Source organism: Passer montanus, unplaced genomic scaffold, assembly GCF_014805655.1.
Source record: "Passer montanus isolate IOZ18808 unplaced genomic scaffold, ASM1480565v1 scaffold175, whole genome shotgun sequence".
NCBI classification, from domain to species: domain Eukaryota; kingdom Metazoa; phylum Chordata; class Aves; order Passeriformes; family Passeridae; genus Passer; species Passer montanus.
This window is the reverse complement of record NW_024364826.1, coordinates 563979-580969: the sequence shown is the minus strand read 5'-3', so window position 1 is coordinate 580969 and position 16991 is coordinate 563979. Positions and strand designations below refer to the sequence as shown.

General features: G+C 48.3%; 1 protein-coding gene across 1 annotated transcript in view; it reads right to left on the bottom strand.

Annotated features, from left to right (window-relative positions):
• CLPB (caseinolytic mitochondrial matrix peptidase chaperone subunit B) overlaps positions 1–16991 on the bottom strand; it is a 71505-nt gene that overhangs the window by 29057 nt on the left and 25457 nt on the right. Inside the window, 2 exon segments of the mRNA XM_039704443.1 lie at positions 12489–12617; positions 16753–16856. Of these exon segments, the coding sequence (XP_039560377.1) occupies positions 12489–12617; positions 16753–16856 (233 nt within the window).

The window sequence follows — 16991 nt, the reverse complement described above, 5'->3', positions numbered from 1 at the left end:
CAAGGTCTCGGGGTTCTCTCTCACTCTCAGTATCTCAGGAGCTGTCTCTAAGGCAGAGACTTGTCACTAACACTGGTGCACCCCATGATCCCACAGCAGCTCCTAACTGCCAGAGCTTATGAGAATGAACCTTCAAATTGGTCCCAAACTCCCCAAACTGGTGCTGAAACTGACCACCCCACTAGTTATCAAGCCTTGGAAAACAATCTGGTGGAGGAAGACCCCATAACTGTGCTCAGCAGGTCCAGGATGTCTTCTATTCCAATCCTTCCACTGCAATTCTGTGCAATGTGCTCCTGCCTGAGCAGGGGAGTTGGTGCAGATGACTCCACTTGTGTCCCTTCCAGCCTGAATCATTCTCTGACCATGCTGAAAACATGGGAGTGAGACAAGTACCTTGGCAGAGGCAGACCAAGCTGCTTCTGTGCCATGAGACAGTGTAAAGCACCAGGAGTGCTCAGTAACAGCAAGCAGCAATCAGAACAGATGAATGAAGTAAGGGGAGTGTGTGGGAGAGAGCCGGAGAGATTAGCCATTCCTAGGCACTGGCATCAAGGAACTATATTTGCTTACAGAATGAAAAATGTGCTCCATAAACATTTGACATGGACTAATTTCTATGGCAAGCCTTGTCTTCACAAATAAAGACCATGATCAAGACAGGTGAGATTACACACTGCTGGGCTGGCTGCTCCATATACATTAAAGAGACAGCGCTGCCATGATCCCCCCCTGCCAAAACCCACCTGGGTCTGTGCAGTGACCAGTGGGGCATGTTCCTGACTTCTCCAAATGATGACATACTCGAGGCTAGGCCTGCTTTCATTTCTGATGGAGGGTTTGTTTGGCTGTGCCCTGGATCTATCAATAATGGCTCTCCAATATTGGCCTAATCCCCCTGTTAATGGCTTTGACGACTTGACTAATTGCTGCAATAATTGATAGAACCCGACTCCTATAACTGGTCGATTCCAACCTCGAGTACCGGCAGCAATAAAATATTATGCTGCCATAAATAACAGTATCACTTGGCTTGCTAATAGAAGGTAAAAGTGGCCACTGGTCCGTCGGTGCCCTGGCTGACCCCACTCCACACCCCCACCTCCTCTCCTGCCCTCTCCCACCCTGTGCCACAGGCTGCAGCAGTATCCAAGGGGACGTCAACCTTCCACGACTTAATAGAAGGCAATTTGTCACCTCCCACTCGCTGTCTGTAGCTGGAGATGGACACCTGGGCAGCACCTCAGGCTGTATGAGCCCGTGGCCTCCTCCCACCCTCCGTGCTCATATTAGAAGGCCCAGGCTGATAATATTTGATAAATAGCGTGGGGGTTCTCTCCCTGCACCCGCCCAGCGCTGTGGCGCTGCAGCAGCTGCAGAAGGTCACTCATTGGGGAAATATGTTTCTGTCAGTGGGATCGAAAAAAGTTTAGTGGAGTGACAGGCCTCAATTTTTCAAATTTTATTAACTCCCTCCTCTTAACAATTTGTCTTGAATTCCTTCAGATTCTGGATAACTGTCAATAGAGCTGGCGACGCAGCGGATACTGGTACTTAGGTCCCCCACTGCTGTCAGGATAGGGAGGGGGATAGCAAAAGGAGGGAGAGATGGCAGGAGGAAAAGGAGAATGCCAAAGGGCACAGACAGAACCTGGAGGAACATCCCTGTGATGCTCCCTGTGTCTTTGGCAGCCCCACGACCCTGCTCTTGTCACTCCATCCTGTCAGGGCAGAAGACTAGCAGATCTGAGCCTGCTGCAGCCAGAACAAGGTTCACACTTCTAACAGACAGAACAGGGCACACAGTGGTGTTGGAAGCTCGTGCAGACAGCCAGAGAATGACACTGCTCCGAAGAGTGGACAGATCACAGCTGAGAAAGCCTTGAGTACTGGGACAAGGAAAGGACTCCTGAGGACCTTGTTTCACAGCCCAGACAGATGGTGTGAAACCTCCTGTCCTGGGCATAGCCACTCTAGCTGAGTGTTTGGGTCCTGAGCTGTTCCCAGCAGTGGGTGTGGGGACAGAGAACTGGCAAGACACAGTCCCTGTCTGATGCCACTCCAGAGGTCCTGCCTGCAAACGAGCTGGGCAGCAGCAGTGGCCTGTGCTGACCTGTGTTACAGAAAGACAAGAAGCCAAAATGTTCAATGTCTCCTATCTTCCTTCTTTGGTGTCCAGAAGGTACAATATGGTGGAGGTGGAAACTGAGTGCTTGTGCAAGTCTCTGGCACAGAAGACTGCACTGCTTCAGTCAGGGAAAAGCCATTCTCCCACTATAAAGCATTCAACAGGGATAGAATCACAGAATATTTTAGGTATGAAAAGTCCTCTGACAACACTGAGTCCATCCACTCCCCCAGCACAGCCAGGGCCGCCACTAATCCATGTTCCCAAGTGCCACAACTACATGGCCATCCCCTTCAGGGATGGGGACACTACCACGGCTTTGGGCAGCCTGTGCCAGGGCTGGGCAACACTTTCAGGTAAGAAATTTCCTCTAATATTGAACGTAAATTTCTCCTGGAGCAACTTGAGGCCATTTCTTCTTGTCCCATCACTTGATGCCTGGGAGAACCTGGCTACAACCTCCTTTTGAGTAGTAGTAGAGAGTGAGAAGGTCCCACCTGAACCTCCATTTTTTCCCATGAGGGGCACAAAACCAACCCCAAGATGTGAAGTGCAACCTCAGCAGTGCCTGGTACAGGGATCAGTCACTGTCCTCGAGAAGGTCCCACCTGAACCTCCATTTTTTCCCATGAGGGGGCACAAAACCAACCCCAAGATTTGAGGTGCAACCTCAGCAGTGCCCGGTACAGGGATCAGTCACTGTCCTGGTCCTGCTGGCCACCCTATTGGTGACACAAGATCCCTTTGGTCTTATTGTCCACCTGCACCAGCTGCAGTTCCACCACATCAAGTGCTGCCTAATGCACAGCCCTGGGCTGACAGCAGCCCTCACAGAGCTCTAGGGAACAGGGTCTGTGCTCCCTTGGTCCAGTGGCCTCACTCTCAAAGCACAAGAAGCCTTTCCAACCTAAATTTGTCCAGCCAGATTGGATGGGTCTTAGAGCAACCTGTTCTAGTGTAAGGTGTTCCTGCCCATGGCAGGGGTTAGAACTAGATGAGCTTAAGGTCCCTTCCAATCCAAATCATTATGTGATTCTGTGAAGGAAGGGTTTAGACTTGACTAAGAATTAGACATTTCTGGGGTAGAGTTTACATGGAAAAGCAGATAGCCAGAGCTCTGAGATGAAGGTCAGATGCTTACAAGGGCAGGTAGCAACCAGCAAGGAGAGGTTCTCTTGGAGGTGCAGCTTAACCAGTGCTCCCAAACCTTGTGAACCAGACTGAACACAAATCTTTATGTACTCAGACAGACACAACAGTTTCAGGATGGGGATGCAAAAGCTGGAACAGAGGCAAAGGAGGAGACTGGTCAAAGGAGCATGTAAGGTGGACTGCAGGAAAGGACTGAGCCCCACTGGTGGAGTGGTGAGGTCAGCTATTAAAGACTGGAAACAAAATGAAGGTAAGAAAGGCAATCGTATGAGCCAGTGACACAGGATTAGTACAGAATGAAATGCCCTGACCAAACAGCGAAAATACAGCATGAAGGTCACCCCTCTGAGACACTGAAGGGCACTACAACACACAGAAAACTAGCCCAGGGACTGCAAGGATAAAGAGCACAACACCAATAAATTGTTAAACTGGTGGAAACCAGACACTAAGAGCTCTGGCAGTCAGAAAACTTCCAAGACAAGGTGCAACTCTTAATTCAGCCTTGGACAAAGCAAAAGGCTTTCTCCAAACCTCAGCTCCTAAGTACTACACTGCAATGGGACACATTCATGCCAAATTTCCTCACCAGAAAAATCCAGCAAAAAGCCCATGGCCAAGGAGCTTTGTACCACAAGGGGAAAACATGGATCTTGCTTGAAAAAAAGCAGCAGCCCACCAGCAGGTAACTGTCAGAAACATGGATGTAAAGACTGAAGAAATCCATTATATTTATTAAAGTCCTCATCATAAGAAGAGTTAGAACCTTCTCCTAAGGAAGAAACCACACCATCATCCTTCCAAACTCAGGGGAGATGAAGAAAATCAAGTGTTTGCTCTGGCAAATTAAATGTAAAAAACCCACAGGTAAAAAAGTATTTTAAAGAAGCCCCTTCTTTAGGAATGAAAGCTAGGACCTCTGAGCTTTATTAGAAGCTGGAAGTCAACCTGAGATGGTGAGTTTCCATAAGTGATAAAGATCAAGGCCAGGCTGGACCAGAGCAACCTGATCTATTGAGAGGTGTCCCATCCATGGTGAGGGTTTGGAACAAAATGAGCCTGCCTGAAGGTTACTTACAATCCAAAACTGTTCTCTGATTCTATGGCAAATGGGAAAGTTGCAATAGAAGAAACAGGGAAAGAAAGAAAGAATGTTTTAAATGCGTGCACCTTTCACTCTTGCTTTAATGGAACCTGAGTATAATTTGGTCTATGCCTACTTGACAACTGTGTGTGAAAAGAATCTACCTGACTCCTGACTCTTGTTTTGTAAGGTAAGAGAGAGGGAACTACAAAATCACACTCTTCCTATATATCCGTCACCCTTTCTCCACATACCCATGTGTGCAGAGCTCTTAAGATCATGCCAAACATGTGGTCAATGTCAAGTTTATCCCCAGAAACACTTCAAGAGGGATCTGTTTACTCCCCTGTCCTAAGGGAAAACTATTCCTAAGTGCTTCAACACAGACAGAAATGTGCTGGCACTTTGGACTCTTATTGCTCTCACCACAGTGGGATGCTGGATGCCTGGATGCTGGGATATGATTGGTTTCTAAATCCCAGTTTCATAGGATTTTAATTACTGGTGTGGCATGGCAGGGAGTGGAGCTGGCTGCGGTCAGACGAAGGATCGATATGCCGGCCCAGAACATATTGAGCCTCGGCACTCGCAGATGCTATTGCACTATTTAATCATCTTTTGCAAAATTTACAGTGCAACAGAAGGAATCAATACAGAATTTATCCGATTCCCTTGTAAATATGAGCATGGAGAGGGAGAGAGGATGTCAGGCACTCTGGCATGACAGCTGGTCAGGGCAGCAAACCTCAACAGACCACCCAGGACAGCTACCATGCCTGTGACTCACCAAAAAGGGCCCAGCCAGCCACTGGGACTTGCATTCCTGGGGACAGCTGCATCCACAGTGGCTGCATTTGTATGCTTTGACCTGCTTGTAAGCTAAATCTTGTCCTAGCCACTCTAGAGAAAAAATGGGAGGAAGTCACACAGGGTTGTGCAGAGCTTTACTCTGCACAGTGTGGTTTACAGAGTCTGTCATAGAGTCACAGAATAGTTTCATGGAATTTCCTGGGTTGGAAAAGCCTCGCCAGACCATCAAATCCAACCACTCCCTCATCACTAACCCATGTCCCTAACTGCCACACCCACAAGGCTTTTAAATCCCTCCACGGATGGGGACTCCAACACTGCCCTGGGCAGCCTGTGCCAAGCCTGAACAACCCTGTGAGGAAGAAATTTTCCCCATATTCAAACTAAACCTCCCCTGGCACAACTCGAGGCAGTTTCCTCTAATCCTGTTACTTTTTACCTGGGAGAAGAGCCTGACCCCCACGTGACTCCACCCTTCTTTCAGGGAGTTGTAGAGAGAGAGCAGTTCTGCCCTGAGTTCTTTTTTACTGTGGTAACTGCTGACTGCAGCAAAACCTCAATGTTACTTTCTCCGGATGTGTTAAAACCAAAGCTCTCTCCTTTCTGGAAGTGGCTGCTGGGGACCTGAAAGCCTACTCTCTAGGGATATCCTTTACTCTCCCTCTGGAAGAATGGACCCTTTTAATCTGGGATGCAACAGAAAACACTCCAAAATATATTAAGTAGCAGTTAATAAGAAATTAATTGGGTTAGAAAAACCCAATTAATTAGAACCTGATTTTTTTCAGAGAATACCATAAGCACTTTTGCTTTCTGATGTCCAAAACCCATCCCTTGCAATGCTGGCTCCATAATCTGTTTACCCATCAGTCACCCTACTCACAAGATCTGCAATTACATTGGAGTGAGGAGACGAGTGCACAACATTACGAACAAATGCATGGGCTAAATTTACTAGCAAATCAAGTTCAGCAGACCAGGTTATTGCAGCTTCAGCTAAAATGTTTTCACAAATGTATGTTCATTTCTTCCTCTCTCTCTTTCACATCTAATTAGAGATGAGAGACTCCAAGATTGCTGAAGAGGACTTTTGGACAAGGGCAAGGAGTGACAGGACAAGGGGGAATGGCTTCCCACTGACAGAGGGCAGGGTTAGCTTGGGTATTAGGAAGAAATTTTTCCATGTGAGGGTGGTGAGGCCCTGGCACAGGCTGCTCAGAGAAGCTGTGGCTGCCCCATGCCTGTAAATGTTCAAGGCCAGGTTGGATAGGGTTGGAGCAATCTAAATGAATGGAAGGTGTCCCTGCCCATGGCAGTGGGGTGGAATGAGAAGACCTTCAAGGTCCCTTATGACCCAAACTGTTCTGTGATCATGTGATCCCCCTGCAGATGTATTGCAGGAGGCATTTCCCATGCAGGAACAGCCTGGTCAGCCTGTGTGCTGGCTCTAGGAGGAGATTGGAGCAGAGGGGCTGATTTCTGAAGGTGGGAAATAGAAAGCAGGGCAGTCAGGGATGAGGAGAGCACCAGGGAGAATGGGGGACACATGGAGCCTACTCAGGTTTGGCAGGAGGGCAGGTGTTGGTTTCTGCAGTGGGGATAGAGAGGAGAAGTCCCACAAACCGGCATGGGTCAATCTCTGAAGGAAGGAGCTGATGTATTTTTAGGCAAGGGTAGGAAATACAAGCCCCTACCCACCTATGTGCAGCAGCAGAGTAGTGCCCTGCCACACAACCCTGTAGAAACAACACTTCCACACGTCAGGAGATGACAGTTCAGACAACCCCTTGCTACATGGACACAGCCACACACCCACACACACCTTGGAAAAGCACTTGAAAATTAAATTTGAGATCCTAGAAAAATGGCAGCTGGGCTGCTACACACCAGGGGAACCTTGCTTCTATGCTTCTTCCTGTGCCTACTTTCTCAGATGTATACATAAACAAGTGCTCACAATATTCTGATTTTGCATTTTATAAGCTCCAACCTAAGACAGTTCCTGCAGCATCTTCTTCTGTGCTCTATCTAGTGTAACTTTCATTTACTGAAAGGTTACCACAGCTATGACAACTCTTCCCAGTACAAGGCTGTGAAAAGGGAACAGTTTCTCAAGCTGGGAGAAGGGTCATTTACCTGCAGGGTAAATCTCTGAGCAGCAGCAGTGCTGTCCCTAGCTCTGAATCACAGAATCACAAGATTGTTTGGGCTGAACAGACCTTAAAGCCCACCTCATTCCACCCCTGCCATGGGCAGGGACATATTCCACAAGACCTGGTTGCTCCCAGACCTATCCAACCTGGCCTGGAACACTCCCAGAGATGGGGCAGCCACAGCTGCTCTGGGCAACCTGTGCCAGGGCCTCACCACCCTCACGGGGAAGAATTTCTTCCCAATATCCCATCTAACCCTGCCCTCTGTCAGTGGAGAGCCCTGACTTGCCCTGTGACTCCATGCACTTATCCAGAGGCCCTCTCCAGCTATCTTGGAGCCTCTTTAGGCACTGGCAGGTGCTCTAATGTCTCCCAGGAGCCTTCTGTTCTCCAAGCTGAACAACCCCAGCTCTCCCAGCCTGTCTCCAGAGCAGAGGAGCTCCAGGCCTTGAACAATCTCCATGACTCTGGACACATGAATCAGTGCCTCCCTGCATTTTAGCAACAGATTCTGGAGCAGAACTATTTGTAGAAGGGAGGTTGATGTTGGCTATGCTCCACGGCAGGGTTACGCCATTGCCAAAAAGCTTCACTTTTTAATACTGGCTATTTCACTTAAATACTGACATAATAAAAGCTCCCTCTAAAACAAGGAGACTTCTGTCACCAGCAAGCTGGTGACCCTGCCTGCCTTCCTGTGAGCTAAACACAAAGTCCCTGGAATCAATTGTGCCTGCAGTAGCAACTGGTGCACTCTGTGGATGCGAGCGCTCACCCACCCCTTCCCCAAACACCGATATTTATGGTGTTGCCTCAGGTCAGGGGACTGTGAAATGTCACCAGCAACTGCCCGAAAGGACAACAGAGCTGCCACTTCATCTCGCGGTCTGCTGGGCACACACATGCTGACCAAAGGGCTATAAGGTCCTGGAGGGGTCAAGCGAGTCACTGAATGGGTCACAAAAGGCTAGGGATGTGGGGTGAGGGGCAGGGGGCTTCCCTTAAAACACAACAGCGGGGTAGGGAAGTGGCTGGAGCAGAGAGGGGCTGGGCAGTTAATGGCTTTGGCCCGAGGGCAGAGCACCAGCGAGAGAAGTTAGAGGGAGAGTAAATGGAGAGTTAGTAAAAGGCAGGTGTAGGGAGAGATCAAGGGGAGCCTGTTCCATGTCAGCAACCAGGAGCCACCCTGTGAGCGATGTCAATGGCAGCACAGGGGCATTACCCTCACAAAGGGCTGGACGGTGTTCGATCTCCACACGAAGACCCTTGGCCATGTATTCATCCCAGATTACACTGACGAGGAGGCAGGGATCCCCTGCTTTGTTATTGCATGGACCCGGGAGGAGGGGAACGCCTCCAGTGAATGGCCCGAAATCCTCCTATCATGCACCCATCAGGAAATCCAATTCCAGCACCCAAAACTTGCTGAAAGGACAGGGAAGGGTCTGCTGTCACCCCAGCAGCTCAGAGTCCACCTGACAGAAAGGTGAAGTTTATTACATTTAGCAAATAATCCTCATAAATCTGCATCCTAAACCATGACTAGGGTAAGTGGGTATTGTAGACAGATGGTGAACAGGGATTAATCTGAGGAACACTGTGAACTCAACCTTGGAAGGAGCTCCAATGGGAATTTCACACCATCGCCAAATGGAGATTCCCACTGGTGGGTTGCTGTCTCCAGGATCTGAGCACTGGGACATGCTCTACAAGACAAGGATTTCCTCTTGGAAATTAACTCTGCGGCTCTTGAGCAGGATCCAGAAGGATTTCTGAGGGGCTGGACTAAGAACGGAACAGTGATGAGTGACCATCACATCTTCTGGCTAAGTTCTGAATTTTCACTTTGATTTCACACAATCCTTCCATTTGCACCCAAACAAACACAGTCCCACAGATTGTTAAATGCTTTTTTTTTTCCCTTGAGATCCAAGGGAGTTCTTTCAAGCTGAGACACTTTGCTACAAACAAAGAACTCTCTGTGGGCACCAGACAGAGAAAGGGCCATTCACAGGGATGGCAGTGGCTCCAGGATAGACACAGAAACATCTCTGGAACAAAAAGAACAGTTGCCTCTGCGAAGTGAGGCCTGAACTGGAAGAGTACTTGGAGAGTTAAGCAAGGCAAACTGGAGAAATAAGGTGGACTTACTCCTTACAATGATTTATTCAGGGTGGAAAAATTCTTTAGTGCCAACTTCAGTTATTCACACCCATCATTTATCTGTGCTTAGGGTAACCAAGGAGCTGCCCTGTACTTTCAATCACCTGATAATATGTGTCATGCAAGGAGGTTTCCAAGGCAGAAATGAGAAGCAGATATCTTTGTAGAAAATGCTATTTCAGGTGATTTTGCCCCTCTGCCCCACTCTGGCAAGACCCCACCTGCAGTGCTGCCTCCAGCTCTGGGGTCCAATAACAGAAGAATCTAGAAATGCTGGAGTGAGTCCAGAGGAGGCCACAGAGGTGAGGGCTGAGTCCCTCTGCTCCAGAGACAGGCTGGGAGAGCTGGGAGTGGTCAGTCCAAACCATTCTGTGATTCTATGATTCACACCATGACATATGTCAAACGCTCTCCAGCCTCCAGGACAGACTCTGCAAAGATCTGTTCCCAATACTGCTGTGGCAAGGACTTTTGCAGCCCTTCAACCCCACTGCCACTCTCTGTAACACCCCAGAGCCCCTTGCACTCTCCGGCAAAGCCCTTCCAGGTCTGTGCATTCACAACCCATTGCTCAAGCAGGTAAAGCCCCTTCCACTCCGCTCTGCTCCTCCTGTGGGGATCCCTGCCCACAACTGTGGGAACCCAGAGGTCTTGTTGGAGACCTTCTGACCGTGAGTGCCCATGGCCAAGTGACCTCTGAGCAGGCACTGCTGGCCATGGAACAGACATGCAGTAAGATATGCTCTGGGGCCGAGCGGGTTCCGTGCTCACGCAATGTCCACACACACTGAGAACACTGAGGGGGCTTCTGTGTCAGAAAAATGCCATGGACCCCACTTGGGGGGGGGAGTAGTATTTTTCTCTGAAGGCTTCCCAGCGGGCTTCTGTGTCAGAAAAATGCCATGGACCCCACTTGGGGGGAGCAGTATTTTTCTCTGAAGGCTTCCCAGACACCATGTCCACACAGTCCCACAGCTTCCTGAGCAGCTGCCTGCTTTTTTAGCTCCCTTCCCTGGAAGGAGGCCTGCCTTTGCAATAGAATTTATTTTATTGGTTCCTTTGGTTTTGGGTTAATTTATGGCCAGGAGCTGGGGTTCTGGTATCTGTAAGGCTCCCAGGGAAACCCTGACCTGGAGTTCAGTGCTGCAGAATCTCACCCTTTCACTCTTATATTTCTATTTGTGAAAGATAATAAGCACATAATACAGATGAGTATCAAGGTTCAATGTTGCCACAATTAATTTTCCTCATCCCATCTGGGGATGTTTTAGCCATCACAGATGCTACTTTCTATTATCTTTTTAGCTGCTTTTTTAAAGAATGAGCCTTATGAGACCACGTCATACCATTGCATACTTGTCTGCCTCCCCAGAATTAATTTCTGAGATGCCCACACCATAAAGATTACAACATTCCTCAAATCTTTGCAAAAATCAGCATCTGGCCAGCCAGACCCTAGTGAGCTTATCTCTGGTAGGGCCAGGCTGTGACAGGTGACTACTTTATGTTCCACCTGGCAGAGGCTGCTGGCAGCATACACCTGAGGCAGGGACAGCATTGCTGTGACTGGCTCATCTCCAGGTGACCTTGGGGACATCGCAGGAGGAGAGCTGTTGAAATTGCTGGAGGAGAAGGAATGCTGGGGACAAAGGACATCACATCTGGAAGAAAACAGAACTATAGACCAGCTTGGTGGTCTGACACAATCTGCATGTGCAGGTACACACTAAGCAGATGCCAGCTCTGGAGAACAGCACAAGAGACACAAATATCATCCCAGAAGGAACAGCAGGAGGGTACATATAAAAGCTGTTGTCAGGGCAGCACATTCCTATTCTGTTGGCTAAATGCATCTTCTCATTCTACTCCACTAGTGCTGATAAGCTTTTCCCCATGAAGACAGCTGAGCACTGAACAGGCTGGCCAGGTGAGTATACAAGAGTGAAGCAGGCTCTATGAGGAGAAGGGCCCTGTGATTTAACCAGAGGACCAGTAACTGCATAAGGTAATTCTGACCAATTCTCACAAGAGCGGCATTGTCCCAGTGCCAACAGTACTTGAGCATCCACCATTTCATCTGGGTACCAGCACCTATCCTGTGCCCTGTCTACAGAGCAGATCCATTCCTGGGATAGTGGGGACCCTTCCATTCCACAAAGGGACATGAGGGATATGACAGATGGCCTGAGTAAATACTGTAGGTGGGAAATGAAAAAATACTAAGCAGAGACCAATGGGGGCATGTGAGGCACTCAGTCCGGCCCTGGGGCTCCCAACACTGGAAGGGTGTAGAGCTGCTGGAGTGAGGGTGGAGGAGGTGTCTCCAAGGGCTGAAGTCACTCTGCTCTGGAGACAGGCTGGGAGTGTTCAGCCTGGAGAAGGGAAGGCTCCAGGGAGACCTTAGAGCCCCTGCCAGTGTCTAAAGAGACTCCAAAGGAGCTGGAGAGTGCTCCAAGAGCCTGGAGTGACAGGATAAGGGGGAGTGGTTTCCCATTGACACAGGGCAGGGTTAGATGGGACATTGGGAAGAAATTCTTCCCTCTGAAGATGCCAAGTCCCTGGCACAGGTTGCCCAGAGAGGTTGTGACTGCCCCATCCCTGGAAATGTTCAAGGCCAGGCTGGATGCAGCTTAGAGCAACCAGGTCTAGTGAAAGATGTCCCTGCCCATGGCAGAGGGTTAGAATTGGATGATTTTTGAGGTTCCTTCCAACCCAAACCGTTCCAGGATTCTATGATTCCCTGGATGTTTAACTGCATGAGGAAAGGGAAAACTCAATGACTAATGTGAGAAGAGCCACTGAAAGCACATGGAGAAAAACCACTGGAAATGAACAGGAACACAGAAACTAAAAAGTAAAGAGATGAAAGCAAACAGCAAATCACACCAAACTGTGACAGTGACAGAGTGTGGCCTGTGTCTGAACCTGACAGTTTTGTAGGATGGGTTGACTCAGAAGTGCTCCTGACCCATGAGCTGGGTGGAACTCCAAAACTCACCTGCATCCAGCAGCAGTTTGACTGTCAGGTAGTCATCAGCCAGAACCGCGTAGTGTAGAGCTGTGCAGCCCTTGAAGTTGGCTCGGATGTTGAGGCGGTTGTTGAAGTCATCCTCCCGGGTGACAAGGACTGCAGGGGACAAAGAGTGAAAGCTCAGCTCACTGAGATAACGACAGAGCTGCTCATCTGGATGTGCAGCAGCAGCATGGACCCACCACCCCTCACCACGCAGGAAGCTTGTGAAGGGCTTTGTGACCTCTTCTGGGACCACAAGACCCCAGTGTGGATTTCTGGTGGCCATTGCCCCCACTGCACTGAGCAGAAGTGGAAATAAGGACAACGTGGTTTCCATGTATCCCAGTGAGTGCCTACACAGTGCCCAGACAGGGAAGGAGGTGGGTGGAGAACACCTGAGCAAAGACTTTAGCCTTTTTCCAGCCATTTATTGTAGGGTAACAGCATGGCTTGACTGGGAAGATCCCTTAAAGCTCATCTGGTTCTACCCCCCTGCCAGAGGCAGGGGCACCTTCCATGAGACCAGGCTGCTCCAAGCTCTGTTCAGCCTGGTCTTGAACACTTCCAGCAATGGGCAAAGTCACAGCTTCCCTGGGCAACCTGTACCAGAGCCTTGGCACTCTCACAGGGCAGAATTTCTTCCAATATCTAATCTAAATAATGTTTTTAGCAAACGGAAGGGAAGCTGTGACAGGAATGAATGCTGCCTCACTATGGCTTGCTCTTCAAGCAAATTCCTGATTTTGGGAGTCTCCAGCACATAAGTCCGTCTGTCTCAGCAGGGCATGGCTCTGAAGGAAGGGTCTGCAGCACCCCTGCTCTCCTGTAGCTGGTTTAAGAATCAGGCTTTAAAAAACCTGGATTTTAAACTCTTTGCTTTCAGTCATCAGCAAAAAAATAAAAAAGAGAGAGTGACTTTTTACAGATAGTGACAGGACAAGTAGGAACGTCTTCAAACTGACAGTGGTCAGTGTAAGATTGAATATTGGGAAGAAATTCTTCCCTGTGAGGGTGGTGAGACAATGGCACAGGTTGCCCAGAGGAAGCACCATAAATACGCTGTCCCACCATGGGGAATGAGTGATGGTGGAATTGGCATATGCTGTCTCCATTCAAATGAACACCACCCACCTGGGGGGCCAAATTCTGCTCGTGGAGGTGTGTCCAGCTGTTTGGTGAAAGGGTCTGTACCCAAAACTCATTAGACCCAGATCCAGGAGCAGGGAGAGCTCCCAAGTGCTCTGAGTACCTTATACTGTGCTATGGCAAAGCAAGCAGAGCTGGAAAACGGATGGGCTGCAGGGACTTCTTCACAGTCCCTCCTAAGAGCCATCAAAAGATTTCTTGGAGATTCAAAAAGTTCAGAAGAGAGAAACACTGTGATGAATACCTGATGCTGTCCGAGCCCAGCATCTCCACTAATGAACCACAGTCCCTCCAGGAAGATCAATTAATGCCCTGGCTCCTTTCCTTCCCTGGGTCCTTTCTCCAAGCACACAGGGTGAGTATGTATATTTATTTGTCGTCATTTCCTACCCAGGGAGGAGCAGGATAATGAACTGCGTGCGTCAGGGAAGATGAATCTGAGATACTAGGGAGCAGCGCAGTAAAGAGATTAAAGTGTTATTATTGTTGGTTTTTTTCCCCCATGGTCCGTTGTGACAGCTCGGCCGTCATCTGTAAAAAATGTCTCTGAGAAAGATAATCATCGGAAACTCAATAAAGCGTCAGGGGAAGCCTCGTCCACCATCCATCACTGGGTGCCTGGAAATTTTCAGCCCTCTGTCTCCCTTCCTGCCATCCATATAAATGTCTGTAATATATTTTGTGCAGTGGTTGTGGAGCACACCCTCTCGATTTGGATGTTTTTATGAAAAAATATTTATACACGAAATATGTAAATGTCTAAAAAAAAAGGAAAAAACAAAGGCAGTTTCTCTCTCTCTTTTTAAAAACGCAACTGAATTTATTCTTTTTAATAAAACATGTCAACCAAAGAATTAATGCAACTTCTCATGGAGTGGCCTTATCTTTTCTTCACCCCAAAATATATAACATTAGAGAGGGATGAATGCAGACAAAAACAATTAACTTTCTTGGTTGATACACTTTATCTTAAATAAAGTCTATGTACATGCATTATGTATTGGCATTCTATTGCTCATTTTTTAATGTAGTTTCATACATTTTACATTCCCTGCTATAGGGATATGATCTATGTATACTCTCTCTCCCATCAAAAAGTAGGTCTGCTGCACGGGTGGGGTCACGGTGAGGGATGAGAGCAGGGAGCTTTTAAAAATACAGAATAATGCCCTGTCAAAGCTGTCGCCTCACTGTTCCATCTTCTTAACTCAACCTGTGCTTTATGAAAGGTTCAAATATTACACCTTCATTAGGCTTTCACCGTGCTTTTGCCTCTTAGCACTGAGTCAAAAGCACAGACAGGCCCGTGGATAATGTCACTGTGCTCCAGCAGCATCCGTGGCGTGGCTGCATGATGAGGGAAATGACCCTGTGCTGGGCTCAGTTCTGGATCCCTCACTCCAAAAAGGACATTGAGGTGCTGGAGCATGTCCAGAGAAGAGCAATAGAGCTGTGGAATGGTGTGGAGCACAAGTCTGGTGAGGAGTGGCTGAGGGAGCTGAGGAAGCTCAGCCTGGAGAAAAGGAGGCTCAGGGGGACTTTCTCACTCTCCTCAACTCTCTGACAGAGTTGAGCCAGGTGGGGGTCAAGCTCTTCTCCCAAGGAACACCGGACAGGACAAAAGGTAATGTACTCAAGTTGTGCCAGGGGAGATTCAGGATGGATACTGGGAGAAATTTCTTCATGGAAAGGGGTGCCCTGGCACTGTCTGCCCATCTGTGGAGGGCTTTAAAAGTCATGTGGATGTAGCACTTGGAGACATGGTTTAGTGGTGGCCTCAGCAGTGCCAGGAGAACAGTTGGACTCCATGGTCTCGAAGGGCTTTTCCAACCGAAATAATTCCATGGTTCTGTTCTATAACTCTATGACTCAGGCTCTGCAAACCATGCTGTGCAGACTAAGGCTCTAGACAAACTGCATGACTTCCTCCCATTTTCCACCCAGAGCAGCTGGAACACAGTTTAACTTCCAAACAAGTCAGAGCACACAAAAGCAGCCACTGTGGATGCAGGCGTACCTGGGAATGCAAGTCCCAGTGGCTGGCTGGGCTCTGGCAGGGCAAGGGGGATGTCTGGGAAACATCCCATGGTCTGCCAGCTCAGAGGTGAGGTTGGCAGGCCAGCACAGTGCTTGGATAGAGAAAAGGCTTCTGGGATAGGGAAGGAAAGACAGGGACATTTTGGGGGGGTTGAGTTCTACTATCATTCCTGCTAGCACGAGGAACAGAAGAATCTCTGAACATGCAGCTGACTGCTCCAAAGCACAGCTGGGCACCTAGAATCCAGACATATCCTGATAATCATAAAACCAAGCAAATTTTATCACCATTTATTGTCATGAAAAGTGGAAACTGTCTGGGAAATTTAAATAGGTCTGAATAAACAAAGCAGGTGTCTGAGAAACCTGGCTTAATGGAAGGTGTCCATGCCATGGCAGGGGGTTGGACTGGATGGGCTTTAAAGGTCCCTTCCCACCCAAACCATGCCATGATTCTATGATTCTGAGTCCGCATCAACCAGTGATGAGGATAATGAAGGGGTGAGCGTGGAAACTGAGATCAGCCAAGAATATCCATAATGAGATGACATGACTCTGCAGAAAATGACCTTGTTTTCACGGAAAGTCATCTAGGGCTGAGAGCTGATACTGATGCCTGCCCAAACCCAACAGCAGTCACAGCAACCATTCAGCTTGCATCATTCAGCTTTATTTCAATTGGCCAAGTCTGTCTGCATTTCACAGCTCCTGATAAGATCTGGATTAAGGCTGCTGGTGGAATACACTGCCCTGAACCCTTCCCCTTCCCCAAGATGTGGCTGCATGTGAGTCAATGGAATGATGTTTCTATCTATGACTTTGTATTTTGCTCTGGCTATATAAAACCAGTTTATCTCTGGTAAATTGAAGGATTGCTTCTATATAATATCTACATAATGTTTCTTTCCTCTTCAGACACACATTCACCCAAGTACCATGAATTACTTTGCATTTAAATGGAAGAAGATGAAACAAGCTCTAAAAAAACCCCATGAGGTCAGATCAGGAAACAAAATTTTGGGACCTGAAAAGCAAATGTTTGTAGCTACACACAAAAACATCTTACCTTCCAAGGAATGGAGGCCTTTTTCTTTAGCAATCTCATACACACTGCTGAAATCATCCCCAAGGTTTGGATCTGCATTAGCTGTGAGCAGAGCCTTTACCACACTGTCACAAAACAGAAGGAAAGTAAGGCAGAAGTCACAGATGAGGAATTGAAGCCCCTTGAGGGTCAGAGACTGAGAAGTGCTCAGAAAGCCCTCTTCAAATATTCCTGGAAATGTTAACATTCCAGGGAAGTTA